Genomic DNA, 19,958 nt, shown 5'->3' on the forward strand with positions numbered 1-19,958 from the left:
ATAATGTACACCATATACAATATATATCTTTCTTTTTCAAATACTTATCAAATGGAGGAATTTGTTATATACACCCGGGTGTACCGTATACCCATAAGTATTTTGTTCTCATTTTGATGATTGTTTTTCATTTATTCATCAAATAAAGAGCAAAATTAACCTTGGGTTAGTTGGATGTACGGTACACTCGGAGGTATATAACAATCTCTCCTTATCAAATAGATCACCTTTATCCTATTGATACATCATAAGATCAGTAAACAAATTTTTGCTGAAATAGACAATTATACATCATATTTAATTGTGCCACTATTAATCATTTTTAGTACGTGTCTAGGTAAAGTTTGATAGGAGGAAAACTAAATATATCAAATAACAAAGATCGTTTTCAATAAATTAATAACAAAGATGTCCATTTCCTTGACCAGTGTATAAAAGACAGTTGTCTCTATTATTTTTCAACCACTAATAAAAAAAATTGTATTTATCAAACATAGGAACCTTTGATTACAGATCATTATTATGAACAAAAAGCAGAACATCTTCTGCTAACAAAATCTTTACCCAAAAATTAAAATTAATATCAATTATCACCAATATCCAATTTTATTGTACAACTTCATAAAAAAAGGCTCAAATATTTCTTGCAAAAGTTTAACAGTGAATGAACCATTTCTCCCTCAAGATGGAAGGATGTCTCAAGACACAAACTCGCCTCGAGCCATCAGACAACAACCATTCCCTTCGGCCTACAATTACATTGATCGCGGCTCTCCAAGGTCGTCGCAATCTCTAAGATCGCTTCTTCTTTTCAATGATGCAGTCCATCCCCTCCTCGCCGCACCACGAGTTAACTCCATCAGAAGAAAATTATTAGATCATCAATCCACAACTAGGCTTCTGAAGGATGACAGCACATTTCCGTGTCCTCCGCCTATTACAAGTCCCTTAGACAAAGATCTTATTATCAACTTCGACAGGTCATGTTCTGCTCCTCCTCTGTTCACTGATGAGAAAGGAATTGTTCCACTCAACTCCTTCGATCATAAACATCGAACAAAGAAGGCTTCACGGATACTGAAGCTGGCGTTGATTGGATTAATGCTATATATAACTGTTGGGGTGACAGTATTCACGTTAACCCACGACACGTTTAAAGGTCATAGAACAGATAATAAGCTTGTCGATGCCCTGTATTTTACAGTAGTAACGTTGTCTACCATAGGATATGGTGACATAATACCGGCTTCTAATTTTACTAAGCTCTTCACATGTATCTTCATTCTAGTCGGGTTTGGGTTTATCGACGTTCTGCTGAATGGTTTAGTCACGTATGTGCTCGAATCACAGGAGGAAGTGTTCCTCGACGATACCAAGTTTAACAAGATTATAAGAGATTATGTGATTGACAAAAAAAAAGGTAGAATGAGGATAAGGATTAAGGTTTGCTTGGCTTTGGGAGCTGTTTTTGTTTTCCTTACTATTGGGACGTTTACAGTGCATGTTTTCGAGAAGTTGAATTGGGTTGACAGTTTTTATCTGTCTGTAACATCTGTTACAACAGTAGGTTATGGAGATCATGCCTTTAAGACTGTAGGAGGAAGATGCTTCGCGATTATTTGGCTACTGGCAAGTACATTGGCAGTTGCTAAGGCGTTCTTGTATCTGACTGAGTATAGGCTCGAGAAGAGAAATAGAAGGATGGCGAAAGATGTACTTAAGAAAAGAATGACTCTTGGAGATCTGATGGAGGCTGATATAGACCATGATGGAAGTATCAGGTAATTAAACTTCATAATTATTCATTGGAATAACAATAATCTGCAATTTTTTATTCTGTTTATCTTTTAACATTCTGATTCTAGGTCACCATCTTATTATACTTCTCTGTGAGGTTAAAAATCGCAGCAGAGAAATAACTAATGGTCCTCAATGTAGTAGAATATTTCCTATTGGCCTACAAAAGCCGCGTCCTTTCCATAAAATGTAAAGAGTTTTAAAATGTTATAAGAAGTGACCTAAGGTTTATGCTAGACATTACAGTAAGAAGAGATGGTGAAGGGGTTTTCGGATTGGGTTTGGTCGAGTGAAATTATTATAGGATTAGAAACAAACAATTACAACTTAAAAAGCATAGCTCTAATTGCAATATACTCTGTATCATTATAGAATTGGAAGCAGTAGACAGTCCATTTAGGTGTGGATCTTGATCTCGGAACTGCTAGATCAAAGCTTCAACAATTCAATAGTTATGTTGGTCATAAAAGAAGGTACTAGTCAGGTAACAACGCTAGGCAATAGGTATTCAACAGCATAAATATAACATGTTTAAAATCTTACGATAGGTGCTTAATGACTGTCAGCTAGAGCAGCATGTTCTAAGACTTCTAGCCATTTCCCTTCAGTTAGCAAGCAGCAAAGCAAGTTCTGTGGCGCTGAGGTCTGAATCCTGAACAAGGTTTTGCAAAATTTCAACTATGGAAAATGGTGGCGGACAGGAAACAAGGTCATGTTGTACAGCACGCCAATGCTATGTCATGAAAACGACTAATCGTATAATGTACACCATGGAAGATTATTTCGTAAACCCCATGAGGAGCAAATAATTAAAACAAGTCCCTACTACTTTCTGGTCTAACAAGATAGGAAAACTTACAAAAGTTGCTACTATAGATTCGTCACTAAATGTTTGGAAAGGATTGAATATGTGCCCTGCTTATATTAAAAATTTCTAAACCCGCCCCTACTTCTAACAGTTATTTTGGTGTTTGCAGTAAAGCTGAGTATGTTATATTCAAACTTAAAGAGATGGGGAAAATAACAGACGGTGACGTGGAAGAGATCTGCAAAGAATTTAATGCTCTAGACTACACCCACAGCCGAAGAATTGCAATCACTGATCTCGCAGGAGGTGACTCGGTATCAAGCTCTGAAGATGAACATGGTGAGGGAAGCCATAGCAAAACATGAAAATGCTTCCTGCATTTAGGGCCTCGTCTTGCTTACTCATTTGGGGCTAATAGCACTAGCATGCATTTCCAATGGCATATTGATTGTGTAATATATGAAATTGTTTCTGGGTGAGGTTTAGCATCGTGAGTCCTGACTCGTGAGAGATGATGAAGGGATTGTTTCCTGATCAAGTGATTTTCACGATTTTGTTCCGTCAGAGAAGAAAAACTGTTTTAAATATATGATGCAATGCAATACTTTCTCCTCAAAGCTTCAGACTTCGGTGCAATAGCAGAAGTAAATGCAATTGAGCATTTTATGTTGCAGTAAACTGTGCATACTGTACTACGAGTAATTAACACTCAAACTGAGGATTACGGTCCATTAATCATTTGAGGGGCAAAACTTTCTAAAATGTTTTCTACATGTACAAATTGCCACAGAAATAAATTGGACAAGCATGATACTGCTGAATATTTGAAATATATCAATATAAGAGCATTTATGCGTTCTGACAGTCACGAAATGAAAACAGAATTCTAATCAGCCCAGAGTAGCAATAATCAAGAAAACCCTAAATCAAAACAATATGACCATAATTAAGGATGGAGACTATTATTATATTGCAGTAAGCCAGTAACCATTACAGATTTGTAAGGTGCGTGATTGAAGTGCAAAATTTTCAAAACATTTTCACCTACTCTCAGTGAAGACTACAACCATGAATTTATATGAGAAAACATACAAGTTTATATCCAGCACTTCAGGCTTGATGGAAAATCCAAGAGATTTCATTGAAATATTAATTTATCTCGACCACAACCCTTTGTAAGCATGGAAAATGGTGCATCAAAGAGTTGGCAGGCTTAGAGATACCACAATTTAGAGAGGGAATTCTTCATTCTGCCAACCCTCCTCAGGCAAAAAATCTAACTAAATCAGAGACCGACCTGTAGACCACAAATGCATGAATTAGACAAACTCACAATTTGAATTAGAATATAAAAGCATAGCAAGAATTTAAAAAAACTGAAATTAACACAATTATTCTTAAAAAAAGTGTATCCATTCAATTATCCAAGCACCAATTCACCCAAATCCCAAACAACTGATTATAATTATCATAATCTTACCAGGCAACCATAATGGCGACCTAATATTCTAATTAAATAGAGCAAATATAAAAAGAAGTGTGGAAAAAAAAGTTTTAGGAGAAAACACACTTGCCCACACTAAAAATCCTTGACTAACATTATGATTATAATATCCGCCTTTTCCCTATAAATCAAATCATTCACATACAGAATGTGGAGGACGAAAACTCCAAAATTCCAGCAACATATAGAGTTCAGATATATAAACCCTTGATGTTTATGACATGCAAAGAGAGAATCATCATTTGTAACAAGTCATATGAAAATCTATAATTAGGAAAATAAATAAATCAATATCAAAGTAGATCTAACTGAGAATGAGTCAAAGCATAAATTATTAAATTTATACTTGAAATTTTTTTGAACTTGGGTCCAACTCCATAGGTTTTAACATCTCAACAAAGTTTTCATGAATAGAAGACTTTACATGCAACAATGGTAGTGAATGAGATCAACAGTTTGATAACCCTCAAATGTCAAAATTTAACCAAAACCAGTCAAAAGAAACAGATAGAATATTTACATCATAGGCAAGTCCAAAAGCAACCCTCGAAAAGAGAGCTCTAAGATAACTAGAGGCTACAATAACTTAAAGTATAAAGCAAAAGCTTAAACAAGCTAAAAACGAATTGATAAAGTACGGGCTTAGGCACTTAGCACCAGAAAACAGATGATTGATGCCCAAACAAGAATACTGAAAACTATTTAGAGAAGAGGAAACAAAAGAGTTTTTAATAACCCCAAAATAAAATATCAACAAAAACAAATCATCGGTAATGCTACAAATATATAGCTCCCTCATACACAATGATCAGATAGTCATATGGCTTAATCCATATAGAAAGCTTCCAAACCAAGTACTCCAACACAAAACCATTGGCAGGTAGTGTAGATACAAAATGTAAACAGAGGTGTAAAAAGTAATTAATGCAATAATCATAATCCAAGAGCCAAATGAATGCCCACATGAATCTTTAACACATTAAGGCACTGAAACAATGATATATGCCATGCCAAGCAAAAAATAAGAGATTTTCCACCTCACAAATCCTGTATTTTGTATTGCATTAAGGCAGTACGGAGAATATCAAAGAAGTAGCTCTCATATTAATTCACTCTCTTGAGAACCTTTATTGAATCCCCAAAAGTACAACTAAAAGTAAACTCCTGTACCCCACAAACAGTTGCTCCCTTTCATTTCCAATTTTCTGCTTTTATAAATTACTTACACAGTCTAATCAACATCTTACAGAAATAGATAGGATATAACATAGCCTACATAACCTTCTTGCTTTCAATAAACCATTAAACCTACAAAACATTTATATACTTAGGGGGTTAGCCACTTAACTCATCAGTCGTTACATACTATTTGTACCATCTGAATGAGCCCGGTTCCATTGCTTAATATAGTAAAGTATTCTATTTTTTATTCCCAATTCATCAAGGAAGTTTTCAAGTTCAATTCACCAACTTTCAAAAATCTAAAACAGATTAACAATATAACTGAGAAAGGTTGTACTTGCCTATTTTATATATATATATATATATATATATATATATATATATATATATATATATATATATATATATATATATATATATATTATATATATATATGACTCATCAATTCATAGATTGACAGTGTTTGTCAATCATCAAGATCAACTGGCAGCCCTCTTTAAAACCCTTTTTGTTCTTTCTTGAAAAAACAAAAATCTACTCATGCACAAACACAATTCTAGCAAATTCCAACTTAACTCATGGACCCAAATTCACTTCCTCTTTCTTACTTCATCTCAGCCCGCAATTCCACTAGTGATGAGCTGGAAGTTCCATTGTTGAGCGAAATATTGGAGGAAAAACCTTAAGTTGCCGAAACCAGCTTCGAGATCTGAGGAAATGGAGGATGCTTCAAAGTTGGGTTCATCCGAAGTCGGCAGGTGTTCTAGCTTCACATTTCCTCTTCTTTCGAGCTCGGTTTTCACAACACCTGGTCTTAGGGAACCGAACCGTACACCACCGAACTCGAGGTGTGGGTCGGTAACACATAGGGAAAAGAATACTTTAAGGGAGTGTCTATGGCTTGATAAATATGTTGATGCTAAATTAAGCAAGGGGGTTTTGGTTCCTGTAGACGATGATGAACCCATCCTAGTCACACATCTGCAAGTTCATGTCGGCGCGGCTCTGAAGGTGAAGAAGAAGGTGGGCTTTTTTTGGAAAACTGGGTTGATGTTAAACTGCTTTGTATTTCCCAAGCATTAGTGGGGAAAAAGACACGTCTATGGTGGAAAATTTGTGATAAGGCGTAAAGGGTCAACTATGTTTAAAATTGTTGTTTATCAAAAATTAGTGTTTTTATTTCTACGTCTCTATGGATTTTAGAAAAAAAAAAGTCTTTAATTAGGATGTGGTTAATATCACTAGTAAAAATCTTATGATTATGTATTTGAAGTATTATGGTAAGCTATAACTTGTACCGCACAAGTAGTGTGCTATGTACTTGTGATATTATGTGTTAATGACTTAATGTAGTATTATGTGATTAAAAATTAAGATTTAAGTTTTTTTTTTGATGTAAAATAGCTTCTACAATTTATTTGATTACAGTATTATTCATTTCATATACCTTTCTAAATGATTATCTTTTTCCGCTTTAGCAACTATATCAATTAATAAAATGTATAAATTAAACAAACAAACAACATATTAGTATATTACCATAAATAGTTAATACATCATACATAACACCCTTCCGATTTAACATTAATGCTAGCAATACAAACAACTACCCCATAAACTATTTAAGGGGAGGACTAGTTCTACTACATTAATACATCATCCGTCATCATAATGCATAAACATCACTAAATTAGAAGCTTAACACACACTAGACAATAGAGTACTTAAAACATGACATGTAAAAACATAACACTTCATGAAGTAAAAGCATAGCCGGAGTTTAAGTATAAGAATGCCTATGTTTGTGAAAACTCTGTTCATTCCCTACTTATCCAATAACCCTAACATTTTAGAAGTTAGGTAAATGAACACATCTTGATCATTCCTTACTTGGTGACCAGTTTGTTCTCATGACTCGTAAATAGTCTATCGGGGTCCAAAGATCTGTACACAGACCAAAGCTCATACAGACCAGTTGATCTTGATGATTGACAAACACTGTCAATATTTTCCGCCACATCAGCTTTTTAAGTTAGGGAAAGATGAGTGATATCAATCAATCTATATATATATAGGGACAGCTTTAAATTGATTAATTTTAACCCATCTGGAACACATACTTGCATATACTCACAAGACTGATAGGGCAAAGGATAGATAACAAAAAACTACTACAAGGCATAAGAGTAGTTTACAAAATTATATTGTACCGGGTTGGAGCAATGTGACTATAACAAATGGAGTATTGTTTAGTAATTTTATCACACTAATTTTAGGCCTTGTTTGGTCGATGTAGGAAGTAAATTCCCATGGGATATTCTAATTCATGGGAAATTACTTCCTTTATAAAAATTCCTAGGAATTACATAAATGTTTAAATCCTAGGAATTGTGAATGACCAAAGGTGGGGTGGGTAAGTAACTTCCCATAATTTGTAGGAAGTGAAAATTCCCATGAATTGTGACTTCCCCCATATTTGCTTTTTAATGTCAACCAAACAACATACCCAAAAGGAAATTCATGGGAATTTTGAGTGCCTATGAAAAGTAAAGGCAACTAAACAACACCTTAGTTCATATTCAATCATTTATTGTATTGAATCATAGCTTTCCCATTCTTTCACACAAGAAACATATATACTGTCATGATTAGAATTCTAATCAAATTTTCCTTGACTCGTTACTCGTATGGGGTAAGATATTAAAAAATTGGAACAAAAAAAAGAACTAGTGTAGTTGAAAGTACTTGCACCATATCCCTTAAGCCTTATCTAAACCTATTGGAAGTTAATTTAGCGCACTTATCACATATACTTATAAATAGTAAATTGGACTTGGTAGCCATTATGTAGACCTTTTCAAGCTTAATGGTACTTACCTTACTCCCTTTGTTGCAAATTAGTTTACCTTCCTCAAAATGGCACAGAGTTTTAGGAAAAATGCATGGGCGGGCAAATTTAAAGATAGCATCGCTAAAAAAGGTAGATGTGATAGGGCATAACAAAACTGCTCCTCCATATTTCTCAGTCTACACCCCCCACCTTTTTGGCAGATTTTCTGAAAAAACTGCAAATTTGTACCCCATGTTTGAATCAAAACAGTGGTAGTCCTCCACAATTCCTACTCTCAACTCATCACAATACCCACCTTCTCCAGCAACAATCTGAAGAATATGCAAATCTGCTCCCTTTCTCGAGAAAATTACTGTCGCTGCCTTCCATTATCCCTTAATTTATATCAACCTTTCCAATAAAGCCATCTAACCCCCCCCCCCAACCACCAACCATTGAAAGAGACTCCATCTCTTGAAAGTGGGTATGTTGAATTTGGTTTAATTACACTGATCAAGCTAATGAAATCATTTTTTTTCTTGCTTAATTTCTGCTGAAAACATAACACCATCCCACCACAAATCCTCAGATTCCTCACGACGTATTGAATCCCAGTAACTAGCAGTCCCCAAAAGCTTTCAACCCTTTTTCCCAGTTAAATGTACGGGAACAAAAAAAAGGCAGCAAGGAAATGAGGAATGTTGCAGCGGTGATGACATGCTGGTGAAAATTCCAATGGAACAAAAGGAAAAACAATATAGAAGGGAGAGGAGTGTGGGGGGCTTCAGGAGAAAGACTGGCCCTGGCAGCTCTTGCAGAGTGATTTGATGTCTGGTGGAGAGGGGAACGGAAGGGGAGAGACAGTTGAGGATTGATGGTGCTCATGCTCAAAAGAAATAAAATGAGAGAGAGAAAGGGGGGTTAAAATTGCAGGCTGAAAGATAAAGGGAGGGTTAGGGTGCAGGCAGAGAGAGAGAGAGAGAGGGGAGAAATTGACAGACAGACATATTGCATTGATAATTTGATAGTTTAAACTTGCAAGTAACATTACTTAGATATGTTAAGGCTAGGTAATATGGAATAACAAAAGTTGGTTAAGTGGACACTAATAAGGAATGGAGCATTAGTCAAATCCATTATCTCATCAATACCCATTTAACTGAAGGATGTATAAGCTAGTGAATTTTTCAAATTTTAAGAATCAAAGATAGGAATTCTCTGAGCTCAAAATTTTTAAATACTAAATCAACCCTTATACATCACAAATACATGCACCTCAGTACACTAGAACATTATGTATATCCCCCAAATAGAGCTGAAGAAATTAGAAATCAGCGCTTAATGATGAGTAAAAGTTTCCATTTCAGCTCTAAGTCAGATTCTTTTAACCGTGAGTATGTAAAGGAACAAGACCAAGTACTTGAGACCTTTGGAAACCTCAAACCAGCTCAACATAAAAGACCAAGCAAAACTCTCAAGTCTTAACAGCTAAGTAGAAAATTGTATCCAACATCAACTAGTGTCTGCATTCCAAACTTTCCAACTAAGGCTATAATCAAATTCTTCCAACCCTTGAAGAATACATAAAGCAAAGGAGACTAAGTGTGGTACATTTGTAAACCTCAAATCCCATGACCAATAAATGACCTTTACAACAATCCAGAGACATTATCACTTACAAGCTAGTGCCCACAATCCATGTAAGTAGCATATACTTAATGAAAAAAAATGCTCCCAACTTCACAATGATTTTCTAGCTCTTAATTACCGAAGTCAGAATACAAAGATTAAAGCCCATAAATTCCTAACTGTCATTACCGCAGACAATTAAACTACTCTCCAGCCACACCTGTCTTTAAAAGAGAAACCAGTCATAGAGTTGCCACTAACCACTAGCATCGCCGATCCCATATATAAATGTCCAAATTCGTTTAACAACCCAAAACAAACTTCCAAATCATCAGTTCAAAGAGAACAATAGCTAATAATGCTAATTACTCGATAACATAAACCAAGGATCCAATGGAGAACTAAGCTACATTAGTTTGCAATCAACCAATGACTGCAGAAATTCGTACTCTAATAGCTTAACTAGGCAAAAATGCCATTATTTCCAATCAGCAATGTAGCAAAAGTAATCTTAACATAAACCCAACAACAAAACCACCTTTAATCCTCCCAAAAACACATAAAACAACCCAAATTCAACCAAACAAAAAATAACATATAACAAGAACAATCAATATCAATTCTTACCTCACTCCATGATCACTTTGGCGCCAATCGCCTTCATCTTCTCAATAATCTTCTCTGCATCCTCCTTCGAAACCCCGGTCTTCAACACCGCCGGAGCCTTCTCCACCAGCTCTTTAGCCTCCTTCAAACCGTAATCAGTAAAACTCCTAACCTCCTTAATAATCTTAATCTTCGCCCCGGCCTCGAACCCGGCTTCCAATTTCAAATCAAACACAGTCTTCTCCTTCTTCTCCTCCTCCACCGGAGCCGCCGCAGCACCGCCGCCGGAGCCACCCATTCCTCGGAGACTGAACCCCATTCCCGGCATCATCAGCGAAACAATCGGCAAATCTTTCACCTCCAATTTCTTTCCAAGCAAACTCGTCAAATCTGCCACTTCTAGCAATGTCAAATTCGAGATTTCGTTGGCAATGTCGGTGATCTTCGCCGCCGGTAGCGGTGGTTTTGGCGTTGATTCTTGAGCCGGAGTGGTGCTGTGATTGCGCGAGGAGATTGCATTTGATGATTGGATAAACCCTAGAAAATTGAATTTAGGGTTTTGGCGAAGAGTTGAGAATTTGGGTGAAATGAATCGTAAATACTTCATTTTTGAGAAAAATAGGTGTTCACTTAGTGAGTGAGTCGGGAGGAGAGATAAAACGTAGAAAAACCCTTCGATTAGATTTTTTTGGGGGGCGGGGGCTATGCCGCGGCACTTCATAACCGGGGGCTCCATATTTAGGCCATCCACACCCGGTGAGGCATGGGAGGCCATCATCCTCCGCCCCTCCCACTCAAGGTGGGTGGGGGGAGATGCGATGCGTGACGCCCAGGCAGGCGTGCCCTCGACCTAAAGGCTTCGGGCGCAACTTGCGTTCAAAGACTCGATGGTTCACGGGATTCTGCAATTCACACCAAGTATCGCATTTCGCTACGTTCTTCATCGATGCGAGAGCCGAGATATCCGTTGCCGAGAGTCGTTTAATGTTATATACGACTTGGTGCCACCTCTACATCTGGCGAACCAGCTGAAGAAGGGCACACTTGTATCCACGTTCCTTAGCGCAGACCGCGCCGGGGTTCGTTACTGTGCTGAGAAGATACCCCACCGAGGCGGAGTACCATCCCAGCTTAGGGATGGGGCTTTCACCACATCCCCGTTCATGATAAACATGTTCTCTGGTCGCTCTGCTGGGCAGGTTTCGACAATGATCCTTCCGCAGGTTCACCTACGGAAACCTTGTTACGACTTCTCCTTCCTCTAAATGATAAGGTTCAGTGAACTTCTCGCGACGTCGCCGGCGGCGAACCGCCCACGTCGCCGCGATCCGAACACTTCACCGGACAATTCAATCGGTAGGAGCGACGAGCGGTGTGTACAAAGGGCAGGGACGTAGTCAACGCGAGTTGATGACTCGCGCTTACTAGGAATTCCTCGTTGAAGACCAACAATTGGGGGGGAGAAGAATTCGATTTTTTTTACTACGGTTCGTAGTTTGTAAGAACGTTGACCCGTCTTTGACCATTACTATCTTTGATTACGTATTGATGAAAATTATGGAGTACAACAAAATTAGTGTACTCTTTACAAAACAATACATTTAGACGTGTCCAAGTACAGAAATATGTGATTTCAAAAAAAAAAAGTACAGAAATATGTAATCATGTGTATAATCTCTAATATTGTAATTAATTAGTATATATTTGTAAAATAAAAAATAAAAAAGTAGGTAGATTTTGATCCGTATTTGTTTTTGGCGATCGTTGTCTTTATTTTTCGACGTCTTTAATGTGAATTGAAGTTTGTATTTTAGTGAATAGGTTGTGATAGATTGTACATATATAGAGATAGACAAATTGTACACTTTTTAATGGGTTTGAATACTATGATAACAAGCAAGAAAATATCATTGACACGGGTCAATTACCTAATGTATGTTAACATACTCATGCATATACATCATATAATGTCGTTAGTATAAGTAACTTTGCAGGTATCATCTCTTATCCACCTCAAATGTTTGTGCATGTATTATGAATGCTTGATAAAAATTCTTACATTATGGATTTAGGAGCCTTTGATCATATGTCAAGTGATACAAGATTAATTTTTGAGATTAGAAATATCAAAAAGCATGTATGTAAGAGTTGGAACACAAACTCTTAATAACACCCGATTTACACTAAATTAGTGTAAATCGGGGTGGCTAACTTCATCACCGAGAAAAACACCCACCACCAAACCACCAACCCTGTCGGATTCCAACGCCGCTGACCTCCCCCATCCCCCGATTCCGGCGTCGCTGACCTCCTCCATCCCCTGATTCGTGTCGAACTTCGATCCCTGCACCGATTTCGCGTCGAACCCAGTGTCGGGTTTGGTGGGTTTTCACACTTTCTTTCTCTCTCTTCCTTCAAATCAATCCACTAACAACTACAACTATCTTTCCCCCAAATTCCAATATCGCTTCCTATGTACACAACTACACAAAATCCGAATCAACATCCAACTAAAAAAAAAAACAATCAAATTCATTCATCAAATCCCAAAAATGATCCAAAAATTGAAACAAAAACAAGCTCAAATCAAAAAATATTAATGGGGTTAATGGGGTTTTGGGTTGGCTGGGTGGGTGGGATTCCGTTTGGTGGTTTGGCGGTGGGTGTTTTTGATTTTGTGTTTTGTGAAATCAAGTTGGCTTCTGGACTTATGTAGTTGTATTGCACTGAAATTGCAACTTCAAGAACACAAGGTTTAGTAAACTCCGAAACTGAGAGGTGATGACTGATATAGAACAAAACTTTTGCATTTTGTGTTTATTTTTTTGATTTTGATACTCTGTTTTTGTGAAAAAAAGGGTAACTTTTGTAAAAAAAAAAGGGGGTCACTTTTGTGAAAAAAGGGTAACTTTTGTGAAATATAGGTCACTTTTGTAAAAAAAAAAAAGGGTCACTTTTGTGAAAAAAAGGGTAACTTTTGTGAAAAAATAGGGTCACTTTTGTAAAAAAAAAAAGGGTCACTTTTATAAGAAAAAAGGGTCACTTTTCGCAAAATGTTCGATGTACAATAAAATTATTGTAAAACGGGTGCATGCAAAAGGTTTTGGAGTTGGAATATGATATGGTACAATAAGATGTAGAAATAACAAATATGAAGTTGAATCCTCACATAGCTCCTGGAGTAAATTGATGGAACAAACAAAATTGAAAGTAATCAATACTGTTTAAGACTATAGGAGTAAATGTATCCACTCAAAATCCCCACAAACCTCGCATGCCCCAATCCTTTTGTGAAGCGCATTCTCAAACATTTCCTGCACCCTTTCCCAATCGTTGACCATCAACGGCTAGTAGACAAGGCTTTGACGCGATTTTAAAAGCAATTTTCGATTGTTCGAAGTTGCAAAGGAAATATATCAACACCATGAATACGAAATTAACTTAAGCGAACATTTAAGCAAAGGTGGTGATTTCAATAGTCTCCTTCTACATAACTTACTAAAGGGAGGCGAAGGGTGGATAAGGCTTGAAATCCCATCACATATCTTGCTAGCAAGTTCAATCTCTTACCCTTGTACTCGTTGATGGTTGTAACATGATCCTCCTTTCACCTACTTTCTTCCTTTTGCTCAATTGAAGAATTGATACTCCAATAAGCCATCTTTATATCAATCACATTCTTATAGGCATATGTTCTAGCTTGTTATTGATAATCTGAATATAACATTGGCAACATAGCTCATTACCAACCCGCAACAATATTATTTAAATATATGACTAAAAGAGTATTAAGAATATGACTACTCTTTCTTAGAGCACTCATAATGGGGACTAAAATCCTTATCCTCAACATATTTTATGAATTTAGAGAATGAGGGTTGTTGTGGAAGTAGTCATAAGGATCCTCAATTTAAGAGAATGAAGGAGCATTGGCCGAAGAGCCAAAATTTGGGTGGGAAAGTGTGGTTGGGTGACATGTGGATAGAGATGAGGGAATTGTTATTTTTTTTTTTAAAAAAAAAATCAACATGCACCAGTTATTGTTAGACACATGGCAATGCTTTTTTAGCTAAATTTGTTTATGCATTTGTAAATAGTAGGAGATAGAAAAGAAGGATGAGAAAGAAGATCAACTGATATGAGGGAAAGTAGAGGATGAAAAATAGTTAAAGGATAAAGGTAGCGGAAAGTGTGTATATAAAATAGAAAGTGAGGTATCAAAAGAAAAATAAAAGATAGAGTTAAATAGAGGATGAGGATGAGGATCTAGTTGTCCATGTTCTTAGAGGTGAGTTATGTTGGTTGCACTAGGGTGCAGTTAAATAACAATAGTTTACTTGATATCATTTAACCTGAAAATAGCCACAAATAGAATGATCATTTACATCACTATCAACAACCAGATCTATATAGAATTGAATTTCAAAATTTAATTAGTTTGCAACAGAATATTGTCTATCTATGGTTGTTGAATATATCCTAAGATTAATTGATCCAAACTTTAATTTTCTTGAACTTGATACAATTGTTTTACTAGCTAGCTTCTTGATAATGCCAAGGATACAATTTGATTTAGCATAAATCTACACATATATATACTATCATCAAATAACAAAATTAAAACTTTGATCAATATTTTTTATTTACTCCTTAATTTCTCAAAACAAACCGTAATATTGAATCGTAAACCAAACATACCCGCTAAACTATAAGATACAATTGGTTTGCGATTTGGTGCGGCTTAGATTAAACTCCGTACATCCCTATTCGTTGATTTGTTGAATAACGACCATCCTAAATTCCTAATCCCCAAAACCAACCATTTAAGTAGACTAACCCCACAAATCCACAAGACCAACCACCAACTTCCGATCATGCCGATGTTCAAAACCCCCTTCAATGGCTACTCCGTCAAATTTAGCCCCTTCTACGAACACCGCTTAGCCGTCGCAACCTCCCAAAACTTCGGCATCCTCGGCAATGGCCGCCTCCACATCCTCGACCTCTCCCCCACCCCATCTCCCACCCCCATCTCCGAACTCACCTTCTTCGACACCGCCGACGGCATCTACGACGTCGCCTGGTCCGAATCCCACGACAACCTCCTCGTCGCCGCCATTGCCGACGGCTCCCTCAAGCTCTACGACCTCTCTTTATCCCCCCAACAAAACCCTTCTCGCTCTCTCCCTGAACACACCCGTGAAGTTCATTCCGTCGATTGGAACCCAACTCGCCGTGATTCCTTCATCTCCGGTTCTTGGGATGATACTATCAAGCTTTGGACCGTCGATCGCCCCACCAGTGTCCGCACCTTCAAAGAACATGCTTATTGTGTTTACTCCGTTGCTTGGAATCCCCGCCATGCCGATGTTTTCGCCTCGGCTTCTGGGGATTGCACGGTTCGGGTTTGGGATGTTCGTGAGCCGGGTTCTACTATGATCATTCCTGGTCATGAACATGAGATTTTGTCCTGTGATTGGAATAAGTATGATGAGTGTTTGCTGGCTACTGGGTCGGTTGATAAGACGGTTCGGGTTTGGGATGTGAGGAGTTACAGGACTCCCATTGCTGTTCTTGCTGGTCATGGGTATGCTGTGAGGAAGGTTAAGTGTTCGCCGCATCACCGGAATATGGTTATGAGTTGTTCTTATGATATGACTGTTTGTATGTGGGATTTTATGGTGGAGGATGCTTTGATTGGGAAGTATGATCAGCATACTGAATTCGCGGTTGGGATTGATATGAGTGTTCTTGTTGAAGGGTTGTTGGCTAGTACTGGTTGGGATGAGACGGTTTATGTTTGGCAACATGGAACTGATCCTAGAGCCACTTAGCATTGTTATTTAATGGGGATTTTGAGAGAGGAGGTATGTTGTACTTGCTTGTGTTGAGGAATTTATGTCTAAATGTTGATATATTTAGTGTTTAATAAGATCATGTAACACAACTTTTTTTTGGATGTAATTGGAATGAGTTGATTATACATTCACCCCTTGTTGGGTTGTCTAATGATCTTTATTTATATTTGATGCTGTGTATATGGATGCAAATAGAAACGTAAGCTGTGATTGTTCCGATAATTTTATAAATTGCTATGAGTAATTGTTTATGTGATGTTGGGAATCTTTATTGTTATGCTGAATTGTCAAGTTATAAGTTTTACTTGCTGTACCTTAGGAACTAGTTTGGACAATCTTTATCCTTGCCATATTCTTTATCGATTTAAGAATGTGCACAGGCTGCACATTATTAGGATTCAGGGTTTATAGAATATTCTGAATTGTGTGGATTGGAAAGTGGAAGGAAGGTAGCTGTTGTTAGCTCAATGAAGGGTGTTGTGAAAAGGCCATGTTGCTGTATTGCAGTAATTGGGTTAATTGAAGGCTTTTCTGTTAGTTTTAAGAGTTGCATGCATGACTTCGAAGTGATTGTCAAGTGAAGGAAGATATCTTTAAGGTTTATTATTAATTGTCCAGAAGGAGGCAAGGAGCTTAATGGAATTGTGAATATGGAGTTTTAAAGTTGTTCAGTGCCTTCTAATTCAAAGCCAATTTGATGTCTCAATCTTCTTTCTTCTCCAAGTTTCTATGCTTGATGGTGTTGTACTTGGTATTTTCATTCATTTATATATAATATTATAGGTTAAAACCTACTATGGAGTAATGGAGTAGTGTGATTCTTAACCTATGTAGATTTTGGGTAGCTTAATGACTTAAATGGTGACTCGTGAAATAGTTCCTTTGCTGACTTACATGAAAGACTCATTGGGAAGTTTAGCTTTGAACTTATCATACATTCTTGCAAATACATACTGGGTCAATGAATTTATCTGCTGGTTCTTGGTAACTTTTTTATCCCTCAAAATCCTGGAATTACATTGATTATATTTGCTTGGTTTTGAGTTTTGAATGAGGCATTTGCTTGAATTTGACTGAGGCTGTAAGCCCTGATCATCATTTTAATTGTTTATTTTCCTGGTTTCATTTTGTGAGACTTCTCCTGTTTTATTATTCCCCAATCACTAGTTTTCTTAATTGCTGATGTAATGTTGGGAAACTTTACTGCTATGCAGAGTTGCTGAGGTATATGTTTGACTTGCTTTACAATAGGAACTAGTTTGGACATTCTACATCCCTGCCATATTTGGTTACAATATAAGAGTGTGCACACATTGTACATTATTAGGATTTCAGGGATTTGGCTTTATCACTGTATTTTGTTGAGAATATCCCTAGTCGAGGACTTAAGGGTTGATAAAATATTCCCCATAAGTGGACTTGAGCCCCTTCTCTTAGGGGAAATCCATTAATTTACAAATGAAATGTAAAGAACCATGTATGGGATCAATAGTGGCAAATTGTGTATAGCAAAGATTCAGGGGAGGGAGGGAGGAGGATTGTTTCATCTCACATCCCAATATCTCTGTCCTTTTCAAACAGAAGAAATCAAGGATTTTTTGGGCAGTTGAAGTAAATTGTGTGTTTGTTCTTCTGTATTTGAGTTGAAGAGATGGAACTATCTGGCTTTGGAAAGTGGAAGGAAGGTAGCTGTTGTTAGCTTATTTGTAACTAGAGATGGCAGTTATAGTAAACCCACCTGAAAAAAAGGAGCGCTAAAATAATCCCACATAGATTTGGCCCTCACTATTGCATTGATTACAAAAGGATGAAATTCAATTTTTGAAGTTTGGTTCCAATATCTGGCCATTTGTATCTTCTATCAGGTTTAAGATAGATTCAAGAAGAAGTTTGATAATATCTATCTAAGTTAAAAGTCTAGAAAATGAAAGTTTGAAGTTGCTGTTAAGTGCATTCATCAGCACATTATAAATGCACTCCAAAAAGACTTCCAATTCTAATTGAAAACGAGATGAGGGGTGTTGTTAAAAGACCATTAGGCTGCGTTGCTATATTTAGGTTAGTTAAGGTTTTTCAGTTAGTTGCAAAAGTAACATGTATGAGTACATGACATCGGAGAGATTGTCAGGTAATTAGGTAAAGGAAGATAGCTTAAAGGTTTATTGTTAATTGTCAGGAAAGAGGACAGGAACTTAACGGAATTGTGGATCTGGAGCTTGTAAGATGTTCAGTAATTTCTATTTCAAAACCAGCTTGAGTTCTCATTTGTCTTTCTTCTCCTAGTTTCTATGCTTGATATTTATCATAGGTATTTGTTCGTATATTAAGAAGTTAGAACCTATAAGTATGTTTTTTAACCTATGAGGAATAGCTTAATTGACTTTAATGATCATTGGTGAAACAGTTTCTTTGCTGACTTACATGAAAGCCTCCTTGGGTAGTTTGGCTTTCAACTTATCATACATCCTTGGGTATTATTTTTGTTCAAAATCTTGGGTATTATATTGATTTTATTTGCTTGGTTTTGACCAAGGCTGTAAACCCTGATCATCATTTTTTGTTTATTTATCTGGTTTCCTTTTGTGAGGCATTTCCTGTATCATTACTCCCCAGTCTTCAATTGTTTTGTAGTATGTGTGGGAAAGTTTAATAAGTTGAAGATAAGAATGGGGTGGAGGGAGTAGTATAACTGTATAACTAGTACTCCGTATTTTGTATCTATTTATAATTAGCTTGGTCTTGCACTCTTGCTGAGTGGTTTATGTGGTACTGTGGTTGTTTATTACCAGATAAATTCAATTTAAGGAAAAAGTTTCTGGATATTGAACATGTTTAATTCAGGTGGTGTACATAACTTTTTTGAAGTTCACCTTATTAGCTAGTCAGCTTCTCATGCAACTAAGGTGTTTACCTTTGAGACTACTTGAATTTGTGGAAACAGAGGTTCAGTGGGGTGATTGCCACTTTTTTTTTTTTTTTTTTTTTTTTTTTTTGCTGGAAAGAGACGTAAATACCTAATATGATATATCATTCATGAATTTCTTGGAGCATTTAGCTTATTTCTAGATGACTCTCAGCCACTCTTATCTTCTTTCTTTGAATTTGGTGAATGGTCAACTTGAACAGGTACCACATTAGAACCACAGCACTCTTTTTTCGTCGAATGCTGGTCTAGAAACGTATTCCTGGGTAAATATTGTGTTTTCATAGTAGTTGCTTCTCCATTGTAGAACAGCTGCTTGCTGGAGCTATCTTCCACTGAGGAAACTACTATTTGGCTAGTGACCATCCATTGTTCAAACCGCAGCTCCAGCTCATGTTTGGTTCAATGCCCTCAAAATTTGTATGCTTCTTCTTTGAGCAGATTTTTAACTGAATGATCTTACCAGATCAAATTGTTCTTGTCGAAGTATAAACTGTCTGAACTTGTTGTTATTTCCTCTCTATCCCTACACCCACTCTCCTCTTAATCTTTAAATTTCCTTAATCTTCATGCATATCCTTGATGTATAGATTAGTATGAGATGGGGGCAGCAATGAGCAATCGTGCATAGCAATACATTTTTTTGAAAGGCAGTGTACCTGTTGAGAAAAGGCATATGCCAATGCCCTCTGTCATGTTCATGTCATTGCTCAATTTTGTTCTGATACCTTATTTTCGATTTGGCACTGTTCAGGTGTGCTATCAACCCAATCTTCCTGTTTATTCTGAGTGCAACACTAAGCAAGATTTTCAGTGCTTAA

At 36.8% G+C, this 19,958-nt stretch overlaps 1 protein-coding gene, 1 non-coding gene and 2 pseudogenes across 4 annotated transcripts; 2 read left to right on the top strand and 2 right to left on the bottom strand.

Annotated features, from left to right (window-relative positions):
• The first annotated feature begins 479 nt into the window (after positions 1-479).
• Positions 480-3,392, top strand: LOC145620745 (two-pore potassium channel 4-like). The gene is made up of 2 exons (XM_081675453.1): positions 480-1,781; positions 2,775-3,392. Exons 1-2 carry the CDS (start codon positions 694-696, stop codon positions 2,968-2,970), a joined length of 1,284 nt encoding a protein of 427 aa, XP_081531579.1. The 5' UTR covers positions 480-693; the 3' UTR covers positions 2,971-3,392.
• A 115-nt stretch (positions 3,393-3,507) lies between these two features.
• Positions 3,508-11,008, bottom strand: LOC145620746 (uncharacterized; annotated as a pseudogene). The gene is made up of 2 exons (XR_014108294.1): positions 10,378-11,008; positions 3,508-3,902 (listed from the first exon to the last, which is right to left on the bottom strand). The product of XR_014108294.1 is annotated as an uncharacterized LOC145620746 (transcript).
• Positions 11,009-11,179: 171 nt separating this feature from the next.
• LOC145621753 (5.8S ribosomal RNA) lies at positions 11,180-11,335 on the bottom strand. The gene has a single exon (XR_014108552.1). It is a non-coding gene; the product is annotated as a 5.8S ribosomal RNA (ribosomal RNA).
• Positions 11,336-15,129: 3,794 nt separating this feature from the next.
• Positions 15,130-19,703, top strand: LOC145620521 (peroxisome biogenesis protein 7 pseudogene; annotated as a pseudogene). The gene is made up of 2 exons (XR_014108249.1): positions 15,130-16,223; positions 19,341-19,703. The product of XR_014108249.1 is annotated as a peroxisome biogenesis protein 7 pseudogene (transcript).
• The last annotated feature ends 255 nt before the right edge of the window (positions 19,704-19,958 follow it).

The sequence above is a fragment of the Chenopodium album genome, chromosome 27 (assembly GCF_948465745.1).
Source record: "Chenopodium album chromosome 27, dcCheAlbu1.1, whole genome shotgun sequence".
NCBI lineage: Eukaryota > Viridiplantae > Streptophyta > Magnoliopsida > Caryophyllales > Amaranthaceae > Chenopodium > Chenopodium album.

Excerpts from the sequence above, each read along its gene's own strand:
- LOC145620745 (XM_081675453.1), top strand. The coding sequence starts at position 694 with ATGTCTCAAGACACAAACTCGCCTCGAGCCATCAGACAACAACCATTC. Across the intron at positions 1,782-2,774 it reads GACCATGATGGAAGTATCAG|TAAAGCTGAGTATGTTATAT; the intron begins GTAATTAAACTT and ends TGGTGTTTGCAG.